This window comes from Diadema setosum, chromosome 18, assembly GCF_964275005.1.
Source record: "Diadema setosum chromosome 18, eeDiaSeto1, whole genome shotgun sequence".
NCBI classification, from domain to species: domain Eukaryota; kingdom Metazoa; phylum Echinodermata; class Echinoidea; order Diadematoida; family Diadematidae; genus Diadema; species Diadema setosum.
In genome coordinates this window covers 31,998,455-32,011,628 of record NC_092702.1, presented here as the reverse complement: position 1 = coordinate 32,011,628, position 13,174 = coordinate 31,998,455, and the positions used below count along the sequence as shown (strand labels likewise).

Genomic DNA, 13,174 nt, shown 5'->3' with positions numbered 1-13,174 from the left:
TTTCTCGCGGTCGTTTTTGGCGACCATCTTTATCATCTCAAAACCCTTAAGGATGCAAGAGTTGTATCCTGAGCTTCGGATTCAGCACACTCAAAATAAAATAAAAACCACCAATTGCTTTCAAATTGTCACCATGGGAACTTCCGTTTTGGGCGGCCATTTTTACGGCCATATTGAATATCTCAAAATTTTCAACAATGCAGGAGTTGCACCGTCTAGATTCTGATTCAGCACCCTCGAAATAGGGTAAAACCATCAATTGTTTTCAGTTTCTCAACATTTAGAAGGAAATACGTGGGAATTTCCGGTTTTAATTGGCGGCCATTTTGGCGGCCATCTTGAATATCTCTAAAACTTCATGGATGCAAGAGTTGCATCATCCAGATTCGGATTCAGCACCCTCGAAATAGGGTAAAACCATCAATTGTTTTTAATTTCTCAACATTTAGAAGGAAATACGTGGGAATTTCCGGTTTTAATTGGCGGCCATTTTGGCGGCCATCTTAAATATCTCAAAAACTTCATGGATGCAAGAGTTGCATCATCCAGATTCGGATTCAGCACCTTCCAAATAGGGAGAATCATCAATTCTTTTCAATTTCACACCATTTAGAAAGAAATACGTGGGAATTTTCGGTTTTGGCGGCCATTTTGGCAGCCATCTTGAATATCTCAAAACCCTCAAGGATGCAAGAGTTGCATCATCCAGATTCGGATTCAGCACCCTCGATATAGGATAAAACCATCACTTGTTTTCAATATCTTACCATTTAGAAGGAAATATGTGGGAATTTCCGGTTTTGGCGGCCATCTTGGCGGCCATCTTGAATATCTCAAAACCCTCAAGGATGCAAGAGTTGCATCATCCGGATTCGGATTCAGCACCCCCGAAATAGGGTAAAACCATCAAAAAACATTGGGTGGACGGTAAAACAAGGTTCAGCCTCTGGCACCCAGACTATCAGGAGCACTCCTGGGCCCAACTTTGTGTATAAATGGGGTATAAGCGAGAATTGATCAGTTTATGATTGTTGTATCGGACATTTGTGCAAGTTTTGTGATTTTACGAGCAATTCTTTCATCTATTGCCTTGGCAAATGAAGCTGTATGTAATGGTCTAGACACAGCCTCTGGGAATCAACTTCTTCTTCAAGTTCTTTGATACCATAGACAGGGCTGCACACTAACCCATTTTTTCTGCCGGTCCAACCTGTCTCTGTCGGACCGGTAAATGCCCCGTTTTACCATTTTTTACCGGTCCGAACAGAAAATTTACCGGTCAACAACGACAACCTAAAAAAAAACATTAAATGACTTGCAAACTTATTTTCTTGTTTTTTATGGACGTACGCCCTTACCCATGTACATTTTACAGATTAATATTCTTTTTTTAAACTTGCATTATTTATTGCACAAGAAATAGAAAAAAAAGATAGGAAAAAATAGAATGTTTGTTTGTGAATTACAGTGTAAAATGATAATGAACAAAATCAGATTGTATCAAATGCGTTTGTGACTTTTTCTAAACATCGGCGCACGAACTTGCTGCGTAACCTGCTCTTGGTGGTCAGTTGGATTGCGACGATTTAATGAATTATTTTAGCTGTGATATTTTCTGATGCAAGGGGTTCTTTATTTTTCTCCCGATAATCTATTCGCATTGTGCATGCGTTCTTGAAAGGTACACGACATGCAGGGCCGAATTCGCAATCCTTTTTGCGCCCATTTCCACCTCAAATATTAGCGGGATTGTGACGATTTCATAAATTACTTCGGCTGTAATATTTTCAGATGCAAGCACCAAAAGAGGTTGAAAATGTGTCCTTTATTTTTCCCGATAAACTCTTCGAATTTCGTAAGTGCGTTCTTAAAAAAAGATGCACCACATGGCCGAATTCATGATACTTTTTGCGCCTATTTCTACCTCAAATATCAGCGGGATTGTGACGATTTCATAAATTACTTCGGCTGTAATCTTTTATGATGCAAGCGCCAACATAGGTTGAAAATGTGTCCTTTATTTTTCCTGATAAACTCTTCGAATTTCGTAAGTGCGTTCTTAAAAAGATGCACCACATGGCCGAATTCATGTTACCTTTTGCGCCTATTTCTACCTCAAATATCAGCGGAATTGTGGCGATTTCATGAATTACTTCGGATGTAACTTTCTGTGATGCACGCACCGGCGAGAATGGTTGAAAATGCGTTATTTTTCTCCCCATAATCTCTTCGCATTCCGTACATGCGTTCTTGAAAGGTATACGACACGGCCGAATTCACGATCCTTTTTGCGTCTATTTCTACCTAAAATATCAGCGGGATTGCGATGATTTTATGAATAACTTCGGCTGTAATCTTTTATGATAACGCACCAAAATGGGTTGAAAATGTGTCCTTTATTTTTCCCGGATAAACTCTTCGCATTTCGTAAATGCGTGCTTAAAAGATATACGACACGGCCAAAAACCATGATTCTTGTTTTTGCGCCTATTGTTTCCTCAAACTTCAACGGGATTGCGATGATTTCATGAATTATTATTCGGCTGTAATCTTTATGATGCACGGGCCAAAAGGGGTTGAAAATGTGTCCTGTATTTTTCTCCCAATAATCTCTTCGCATTTCGTACATGTGTATACGACACGGCTGAATTCACGATCCTTTTATCACCTATTTCTACATTAAATATCAGCCGAATTGTGGCAATTTCATGAATTACTTCAGATGTAATCTTTTGTGATGCACGCACCAGCTAGAATGGTTGAAAATGCGTTCTTTATTTTTCTCCCCATAATCTCTTCGCATTCCGTACTTGCGTTCTTGAAGGGTATACGACACGGCCGAATTCACGATCCTTTTTGCGTCTATTTCTACCTCAAATATCAGCGGGATTGCGATGATTTCATGTATGACTTCGGACGCAATCTTTATGATGCACGGGCCAAAAGGGTTTGAAAATGTGTCCTGTATTTTTCACCCAATAATCACTTCGCATTGCGTACATGCCTATACGTCACGGCCGAATTCACGATCCTTTTAGCGCCTATTTCTACATCAAATATCAGCGGGATAGCGATATGTCATTAATTATTTCGGATGAAATCTTTAGTGATACATTCACCAGAAGGGTTGAAAATGCGTTCTTTATTTTTCTCCCGATAATTTCTTCGCATTTGTGCATGCGTTTTCAAAATTATACATTGCATGCAGGGCCGAATTCGATATTCTTTTTGCGCCTATTATTGTTTACTCAAATTCCAACGGGATTACGAAATTTTCATGAATTACTTTTCGGCTGTAATCTATATGATGCAAGCGCCAAAAGGGGTGAAAATGTGTCCTTTATTTTTCTCCCGCTAATCTTTTCCCATTTCGTACATGCGTTCTTAAAAGGTATACGACACGGCCGAATTCACGATCCTTTTTGCGCCTATTTCTACCTCAAATATCAGCGGGATTGTGGCGATTTCATGAATTACTTCAGATGTAATTTTTTATGATGCACGCACCAGAAGGGTAAAATGTGGTTTTTATTTTTCTCCCGATAATCTCGTCGCATTTGTGCATGCGTTTTTGATAACCAACACGGCATGCAGGACTAAATTCAAGATCCTTTTTGCGCCTATTATTCCCTCAAATTTCAACGGGATTGCGTTGATTTCATGCACTCACCAAAATGTGTCCTTTATTTTGTATTTTTTTCCTCTCCTCTGTAATCTCTTCGCATTTCGTACATAAGCTTTTGAAAGATACGAAGCGGCCGGTCGAATTCATGATCCTTTTTGGGACGATTTCTACCTCAAATATGTAAGCGGGACTGCCATGATTTCATGATTTTTTTTCCCTCCCTAGTATTATCTCTTCACATTTTGTGCATGCGTTCTTAAAAAGTACACGGAAGAGCCGATTTCGTGATCCTTTTTGCGCCTATCTTCATTATGAGACCATTCTGAGCGAATGAAAATATTCATTTGTGAAATGACTGTGTATAATGAAAATGAACGCAATCAGATCCATTTACAGTATCGCTGAATATCGAATGTGTTTGTACTTTTTCTAAAAATCGACACAAGTAAATTAGTTCTAACATAACTGCCACGCTTCTGCGAAGCCGGGATCGGATCGATCTTGCGTTAAAAAATCATGAGTAAAATGACCCAGAAATGCGTGCGCTTCTATCAGTGCTTCTTGTCTGGCATGACCGCCGATCGCAAGCAAACGAAAAGCAGTTACACTGTACATGCTCTGCATGTATTGCATTGCACGGCAGTGCGTGAGCAGCGCCAAATGCGCAAGCGAGGGCGAATAACTGGTCGACTGCTAGTGCTCAAAACTAATGTATGTTTACTGTACAAAGTGCACCGGTAGACATAAACGAAAACTTGCGTAAAACTTGTTGAACAGTGCGATATCTTGCATTCTGTTTCTCCCTGATCGGGGCTGCTCTTTTTCTTTCTACTGACCCCACCAATGCTTTTTTTTTTTTACTGGTCATGTCGGACCGGTAACTTGTGGATTTCCTGAAAAGTTACCGGTCCGACAGTGACTTTTACCGGTCTTTGACCGTCGGACCGGCGCCAGTGTGCAGCCCTGCCATAGAACTATGTGTTGTGTGTTAACTTTAAGTAGAACATGTGTAAAAAGCTGGCAGTCAGTGGTAAGAATTCATGCATTATTGGCAGTATGTACATTAAATGAAGGTGCATCACTGGCACAGTGTATAACAGCCACTGTAAATGTCCTTAATTTTTCATTATGGTAAATGGCTGATGGCAATGAGGTTAATCAATTGTCTCCTGATGCGAGGCAAAACAAAGAAAGGTTCACAATGTTTCAGCAGCAAGATCTGGTAGCCTTCATCTTGCAATTTGTCTGTTGAGAATGAGAAGGGCATTAAGTTGTCTCAAACACTATGGGTATAGTGGCAACTTAATGCCCTTATCATTCTCATTAATAGTTGGAATAGACTTAAAGGTGCTGTATACCGTTGGGAGCAGTGATTTTAAAAATGGTCGAGATATCACATTTGATGCATATGTGTAGGTCAGTTGTATCACAAAACATCCTTCCATATAAGAAAATTGTAATAAAGCCTAAGATATAACAACATATGACTATTTTCCCCACTAAACCATAACTGTAGACGGTTTAGTATAAAAACATTCTTATCATAACTATTATAACTATAAAAACATTTTTATTATAACTGTTGTTCACAATTTTAGTGGAAAAATGAGCAAGAAACATGGGATTCCAAAAAGAATTGTATATTTAACAATTCTTAACATTTATTACACTGATTCAAATTTTTACATTAGTTGTTTCTATCCCTAAATCACATTTTAGAATTGTTTTGAAGCACTAAAGCAGGGTTTTTGTTTCATCTGCGAATTTATGGTAAATAATGCCTTGAAACCAGGACTGGTTTTGGTGAATATGGATATTCAGCTTTTAACTTTTTGTGAGATGATTATAAAACCACCTATGAAATAATAAAGAACCCATAATTCTGAGAGGAATTCAAAGTTCATCTGATGAAAGTATTTTTTTTTTCTTTATGGCTGAGACATCCAAAGACAAAGTTAAACAAAACAATCCTAATAAAAGGTTATTAGGATCGCTTTCTTTTAGATATCTCAGCCATTTCAAAACCAGTTTTCATCTATTAAACTTTGAATTCTTTAGGTTTTTCTATTCCTTTTGGAATTGTATGCTTTTTCTTTAATGTCATAAGAGGTTCCTCATTATATTACAAAAACAGTAGGAAACCTATTAAAAGCTCCATCTCTACCAAAACTATATTATCCCTTTAACCACCCTCCCCCACCACCACCCTTGCTCATTTACTCATACCTAAAGGGTAGTTGGTCCCACACGAAGTGATCATAGAGATACTATAAACAGTATGCGCATATCATGTCAGATGACTTTGATTTGGGTCATTACCTTCCGCACCCCCTAGATTTCTATTGTCATCTTTTATCCATAATTGTGTTTTTGATTTCTAACTTTTCTCAATCTATTTATCTATCTATATATCTATTTATATCTAAACTTCTATTTTGAAGCTGGAAATGACAATGGGATAGATGATAGTGTCCATAATAATAGGATGCTAAATTCATTGCTTGCTTGTTTGGGGTTTCCAGCTAAATATGCAAGGAACAAAGAGACAGCGAGCAGGACTTTTCAGGCTTGATGATGATTGTGGTGATCTGTATAGGATGTCGATGAGAAATAGCTTCCTTTGTTAACTTGGATGAGTTTTACCTAGAGCTATGACATTAGTATGAACATGCTGTGTGTTCACCATTCATTTGAGATTGGCAACCCCTTTCAAAGTATTTTCCATAACTGTCAATTTGAACTATGTAGCATATTTGTAACGAATCATTTGTGAACATGAGGCCAGGTCTGTACATTGCTACAATGTACCTTCCAGCGGGTGTATTGAAAAGCACCACCTTAATGTTGACTCAATTACAGCGTGTAAGAAAATGCAATCATTACCCCTGCCCTTCCCTCTATCAGGAATGAGAAGGCTTGCACTGAGATGAGGCATGCTATTTGCATTTCCCAGAGTTTGGATATAAAGTTATGTCACAGTTGCCATTGCATGATTTGTGGCTGACCCTGAAATCACTTGAATTTGAGAATATTCTCTAACTGACTTTTCCCTGCCCCCCCCCCCCCAAAAAAAAAAAACCAACAACCAACAAATAAGCAAACAAACAAAACAAAAACAGGAAAGAAGGACAGTGTGACATGGCACAATGCTCCAAAGACAATTCATTGTGTATTTTCATTTTCTTTTTTCAGCTAAGAGTTGGAGATAAATTCTAGATTAATACTACAACAATAATCAAATATGGCTGTTGTAAAAGGCATTGTGTACCATTTGCAGATGAAAAAAAAAAACAAAACAAACAAACTAGTTCTTCAAAATACACACTGTGTAGTTCTAAAATGTGAGTTAGGGGTAAAAACAACCAGTGTAAAAAAAAAAATTAAAAAAAAAGTTACTCAGTGTAATCAATGTTAAGTATTGTTAACTATACAATTTGTGAACAATAGTTTTGATAAAGTTGTTTCCAGACTAAACCGTCCGCAGTTATGGTTTAGTGAGAATAACAGTTATATCTCCTTCTAATTGAGGCTTTATTGCAAAATTTTTATATGGTGCAGTGTTATGTGATACAACTTTCACATATGTATGCATCAAATGTGATAACTCAAACATTGTTTTAAATCACTCCTCCCAATGGTAAACAGTACCTTAAATATTACAGAGTTTAGATATATTCAGAGGAAGATTCAGAGACATTCAGAGTGATAAAATATAAAAAAAAATTAAGGCAATGATTATATGAGAAGAAAGTGAGATAGGCTGTCTGAAATAGTTGAGTTGCACATATCCATGACACTAGAGGGCTCTCTTTCCCTGTTGCAGGTGAGCACACCTTGTGATTAGCACTGCATGAATATGTGGAGGTCACTCTTCAAAGTTCTAGACATAGATCGACTCTGAGATTTATCATTACACAAAGAATGCAGTGAGTACAGTGCATTATGATAGCCTGTGATGCATTTGTAAAATAAGCATATTTCCTACATGAGATATTGATTAATTCTAGATGTGGCAGTAAGTGCTTAATAGATGGTATTGCTGAAGATTTGATACAGCGTAAAAAGCAAGAATGGGGGTCCAGAGTAAGCTCGACACCACTGGAATTTGTGTGAAAATTTTTCAAGCAGAATTACTTTGAAGAAGGCATGTCCTTCAAGGAGGAAAAGGCTTCATGGCAATAATGTGCAGGCTTGCAAGATGACATTCTTGCAAGCTAGTAATTTGAGTTAGCGGGGAGAGCAGGCATTGTAGCATGAAGCTGTCATTTTGCATGAATTGTGTAATGTTAGACGAGAACATGGCGTGCCGCAGGGGTCCCCCTTATTTGTGAGAGGTGCGAAGCGCTGACTGGGTTCATTAATGCCAAACTGCTTACGTGTGTGAACACATTTTCAATGCATTTCCAAACCTAGCGGCATGCAGTCTGTGCCAGAAAGTGCTGATTAACAATCAGAGCTGATCCTGTAAACTGAGTTGAGACATCATCCACAGATCACAATTCATTTATTGAAAGGTGATACGGATATTGAGGAGCAATTTCTCAATCTTGAGATTTATTGGCGGCTAATGTATCAAAGTATTTGTCAGGGGGTCAAATATAGACACACCAACTTGACCTGTGTGATATTTCACACTTTTGTCAAGTATGTAGAGATATATTTCAACTGTGTGAAGATATCATCCTTGTCATGTAGAGACTGGACCACACACTCCTGCAATGAATTGCTGTATTGATACTGGCTCTTATCTTTATAGTGAAATTCAAAATGTTGAGCATTCGTGGACAAAGTATCAACAAGCAGCCCGTATGAAGATTTCATATAGACTTGACTGCTTGATTCTCCCTTCATTTCATATCTTAAAAACAAATTGTTTGAGTGCGAAAATCACTGTGAAGTTTTGAGCGCAAAATTGATTTATAATGGCCTTGGCATATTTTAGTATATTCATGCTGCTTTTCAATTGATTAATTTCATCATCACCTGAAATTTACTTTATTTCTTCCCCATCATTCATTGACTCTCATCTCCTCTCATTTTTTTCTGATCTTCTTTTTCTTATCCTACTCTTATTTTCTTATCCTCATCTTTCTTATCTCTTAATTCCTGTCACCTTATTTTTTTCTATTATATATGAAGTTCTCTTCTCTTTCCTATCTTTTTATGTTTTCCACAGAGGGAATATTATAAAGTGCAAGAAGTGAACTAATTTTTGAGAGTGAAAACTAGCCGTAACCCAAAGAAGCATGCTATTTTCTGTTAAATAGAGACACATCTACATTAATAATAATCAAGGTCACTGAAAACAAGAATACTCTAAGAAGACTACCAGGGGGCCGACATTGTCTTTTTTTGCAAAATGTACCAAGCGGCTTTAGGAAAGAACAAGGTAGTTTTAAAACACAGATGAATTCTGAAATATTGGTTTTTCTCCATCTCGCCCAGCACTAGATGAGATGGGAGCTGCGTGTATGCACAGTACATAATATGTACACATGTAAAACACACATGAACAAGAAAATGTTGTCTGTGTATTCCCATAGCTTTGTATTAATTGAAGTTTCATACACATCGTGCTAGCTAACTTTACTTGAACACATACTGCCTTTGTTTTATGACTTAGAATAATGATTAGCTGATAGAACAAGGTCTCAAGAGAGCATCTGCATCAGCAGATTTCATTTTTTTTTTTTTTAGATTACTGAGTTTCTTTTCGTGCATTTTTTGAAGCCCACACCCTACAATTTTGATTTTGCAAAATTTGTGCAGTTCTCAGCTTCAGGATAATCATATGATGGATTTTTTGGGGCTTACTGAGGATGCCACATTATTACTCCCATTTCTTTTTTCTGCTTTTTTTTCTTTATATTGAAGTATTCTCTTTTTCCCCTTCTTTCCAAGTGCAAATTATTCATGATTTGTGAAATGAGAGTTGCATGAGGAGAATTCAAAAAGACCGGCAGATATTTCTGTCCATTCATTGCTGTTGTATCTTCTGTATCGGAGATATATTGTAATTGTGTCTACAAAAAAGGAAAAAGACTATATGAGAGTCATGGTAATAAAACAGCCTTTTGGCTGTTGTTTTTTTTTTTCTGTGTGGGGGCTGCTTGAGTTTGTCAATATAGCCTGTATTTGATAAGTCACCTAGATGTTAGATTCTTTTCAAGGGAAGTTTTTTTTTGTTTTTTTTTCAACACAATTTCTGTGTACATTCTGTTCTAGATCATTTTCTAAATAATCATAAAAAGAAGGGAAGGATTGATACTTAAAGTGAATGTAAATATCATGCATTTTATGCTGCAAGTGGTCACAAAATATCCTAAAATGTTATTGAGTGTTCATAGTTGCCTGCTTTGTTGATGATATGCAGACATTCAATATTCAAACCGTAAAATACTTTTTATGTCTGGTTATATGTACAAGTGGTAAATGCCTGCATTTCATTCTTGTTTTCAACAAGTCACTGTGTAAGGAACTCTTGTTGCATTTTATATTAACAATCCCAACAGAGATTGAGGTAATAAGAAGAGTGCAACTTCGCAGGATATTATTACTTTAACTACAGCATTTTAGTATGCTCAGATTATGCACCAGGACAAATTATTTGCACTTTGTCACTTTGGTCGGATTCTCAGCTAGAGAAATGTAAGAAACGACTCGATTGCATTTTGAATCAGTCAGAAAGAAATGCAAAAATAGTTCAGCAATTTCTTCGACTATTGAGTATTCTCCGAGTTGGTTTGTGGTTGTCTAATCATTTTGAAAAGGTATAGTGTTTCCGATACTGTTGATTTCCTCAAAGACAAATAGTGGATGATTCTTGAAAACTTGAAAGAAAAGGCATGTGACCACTTCGTCAGCCAACTTCCTGCTTAACCCTTTGTGAGTCATTGCACTTAGCGTAGTTTACCAGAGTCAGTTTCATCACCATTCCGTCAGCCATCCAAACTTGTCCTAGTTTGAAGATTAGCAAGCCAACTTGGGTGTAGCAATGTACCTCAGTCCAGCAGAAAGGCCATGGTGACAACAGAGATTAGGCTATATACTGTATATGCTGTTATTTTCGCGAATTTCGCGAGCTTTCGGCTGATCATGAAGTTAAAGACAGGCGAAAATATTACCCTGTTATACCTTATGTACAAATTGATGACAGAATGCATCCAACGCTGGCCGGACCAGAACTGTTACACCGGCCAGTACGTACACATACTATTACTAGTACGCTAATTTTCACTTCGAGCGCGTATGGTGCGACCGATTCTGGAAGTGCAGTACGATGATAAACGTGCATTAAAATGTGCAATCTCCGTGATACGTTACCCTACGCGAACGAACACCGGCTCGACGTAGTTGGGTGAGGCCTAGGGATGCATGTAAAACTTTCGCTAGCGCTAGAGCAGCTCTGAAACTTTGTAGTCTACATCCATTTGTTGCAACATTTGCTAGGTACTTGTGAATGCCGTGTGTGAGTGTCTCACTGCAAATTCCCGTAATTATTGTTTCATTTTATAAATCCTCTACTGTGTCTTTTCTATTGTCCTGTTTGGGAAGTCACAATGCAAATGGAAAAACGTTACGAGTTCGTTTGAACTCGTTTGAACGTGTTTCTCGGGCTTGGCAGTAGACCCTACTACTACTAGTATCAATCGCGAATTTAACAACACGCGAAAATGCCACTGATACCGTGATTCGCGAAAATATCTGTACGCGAAAATATTGGCGTGTACAGTATTCAATATCATCTTATATTCCTAAGTGAGATATATATTCACTATGCAACACATCTTCTAGATTGGGTTTGTTGTGCTCTCCTCGGGTTTGTTTGTTTGTTTTTAACCTTTTTTATATTTGGTATCAGGGATATGCTGGCACTGCAGTTCACGCACTGCCTTCTAGTGTCATGTTATACCTGAGCACCATGTGGTATCTGCAATCAAGACTAAAGTTGATAAAGTGCATTTTCATTCATACTTTTTGATTAGACATTACAGGTTGGAAGACTTTTCTTTACAATTTTGTAGAGCAGATTAAAACAGGCATCTTTTTCTCTTTTTGTGTGTGTGTACAGTTCATCGTATAGGTCGTACTGGGCGCTGTGGAAAGACGGGGATAGCTACAACATTCATCAACAAGGCGTGTGGTGAGTAGAAATGTTTTTTTGCCAGAACATTTAAAACATTTAACAAAATTTGGGGATTCTGGTAGTTTGTTTAATAGCTTGGGTTTGAGTCATTTTTGGCAGTGACCAAAAAAGAGTCAATAACAAAAAAAAAAGTTTTAAGATATCCTCCTGGACAAACATCTCCATTACGTTCATTGCAAGTGGCTCAATCATTTCATAAGAGTCTTATTTTTATTCCCATCGATGTGTCGCGACATGTTTGTCGTATAGTGTATGAGGTAATGAGACATATGTTAGGTGTGAACATGAACATTAATTTGGACCTATGTATAACAGAAAAAAAAAGAAGGCAACTTGAAGAAATGAAAACAAGCACCAAAGAATCTGTGTGCAGCCAACAACAGTGCCTTTACCCCCATCGTTTAACATCCCGTGAACTTGGAAGACGTGAGTTCAATGAACACCGAGACGAGACGCCGGCCCGTGATTGGTGGGTTTTGTAGGGTAACTCTCTGGGTAGGCAGCCCCTCCTCATCGCCTGCCTCCCTGGGACACAGTGGGAGGGCGATATTTAGAGTGGCAAAATGTGTCCCACTCAATTGCACTCAATGAACAGCTGTTGGGTTTTGTCCATGCAGGCGCTGTCCCACCTGTAAAGTTGTCCCCAAGGTTCAGCTACCATTTCTTTATAATTTATGAATACACTTTACCGCATCCTAGTAAAGTCAAGGGTCATATCGATGATATCTGGGAAAAGAGCTCTTGATGAATCGTTATTCCCAGGAAATATGTGATAAGGTTTATGAATCCTCAGACTGACATTGCAGAGAATATATAGGCATATATGCTTAATTGCAAAGACATACTTTGTAATATGTTTTCAGACTTTAAATGTGAAAAGCCAGAAAAAAAAACCCCCCAAAAAACCCCTATGATTTAAAGGATTTCCTCATCCACATTTTTAGGAAGGACTGTGACATCTATAAGCAACAATATGTGGTTAAATTTCTTTCTATCCCAATAATCTATTCAATCATCCTTTGGCTTCACAAAAGAAGTGAGTACTTCAAAAGTTGCTCTTCCTTTGATCCATCATACAATGCATGCATATCTGGCAGAAGAAGATAGATTTTTACTCTGCTTTCACAGAAGCTTGGCTGGATTGCAGACAAAGTTCTTAGATTGCTCTTAATGAATCTGTGCACAGGATTCCCAATTTGTCTAACAATAGTAACATGTGTGAGCAAAATTAAACTTGACAACTTGAAAGTGACTAAATGAAAAGAACACCAATGCATGTATAGTATTGATTCCAGATTGGGTCCCCTGCGTCTCTTTATTTAAGAGACACATTATAATGTCACTGTACTAATTTCCCTTTTTTCTTGGAAGGTACATGTACATGTATATATTGAATACAAATT

At 37.7% G+C, this 13,174-nt stretch overlaps 1 protein-coding gene across 1 annotated transcript in view; it reads left to right on the top strand.

The window, feature by feature from the left end:
- The window catches only part of LOC140241566 (probable ATP-dependent RNA helicase DDX41), a 48,524-nt gene that overhangs the window by 23,510 nt on the left and 11,840 nt on the right, over positions 1 to 13,174 (top strand). Inside the window, exon 13 of the mRNA XM_072321302.1 lies at positions 11,697 to 11,768. Within this exon, the coding sequence (XP_072177403.1) occupies positions 11,697 to 11,768 (72 nt within the window). The remainder of the gene's footprint in view (positions 1 to 11,696; positions 11,769 to 13,174) is intronic.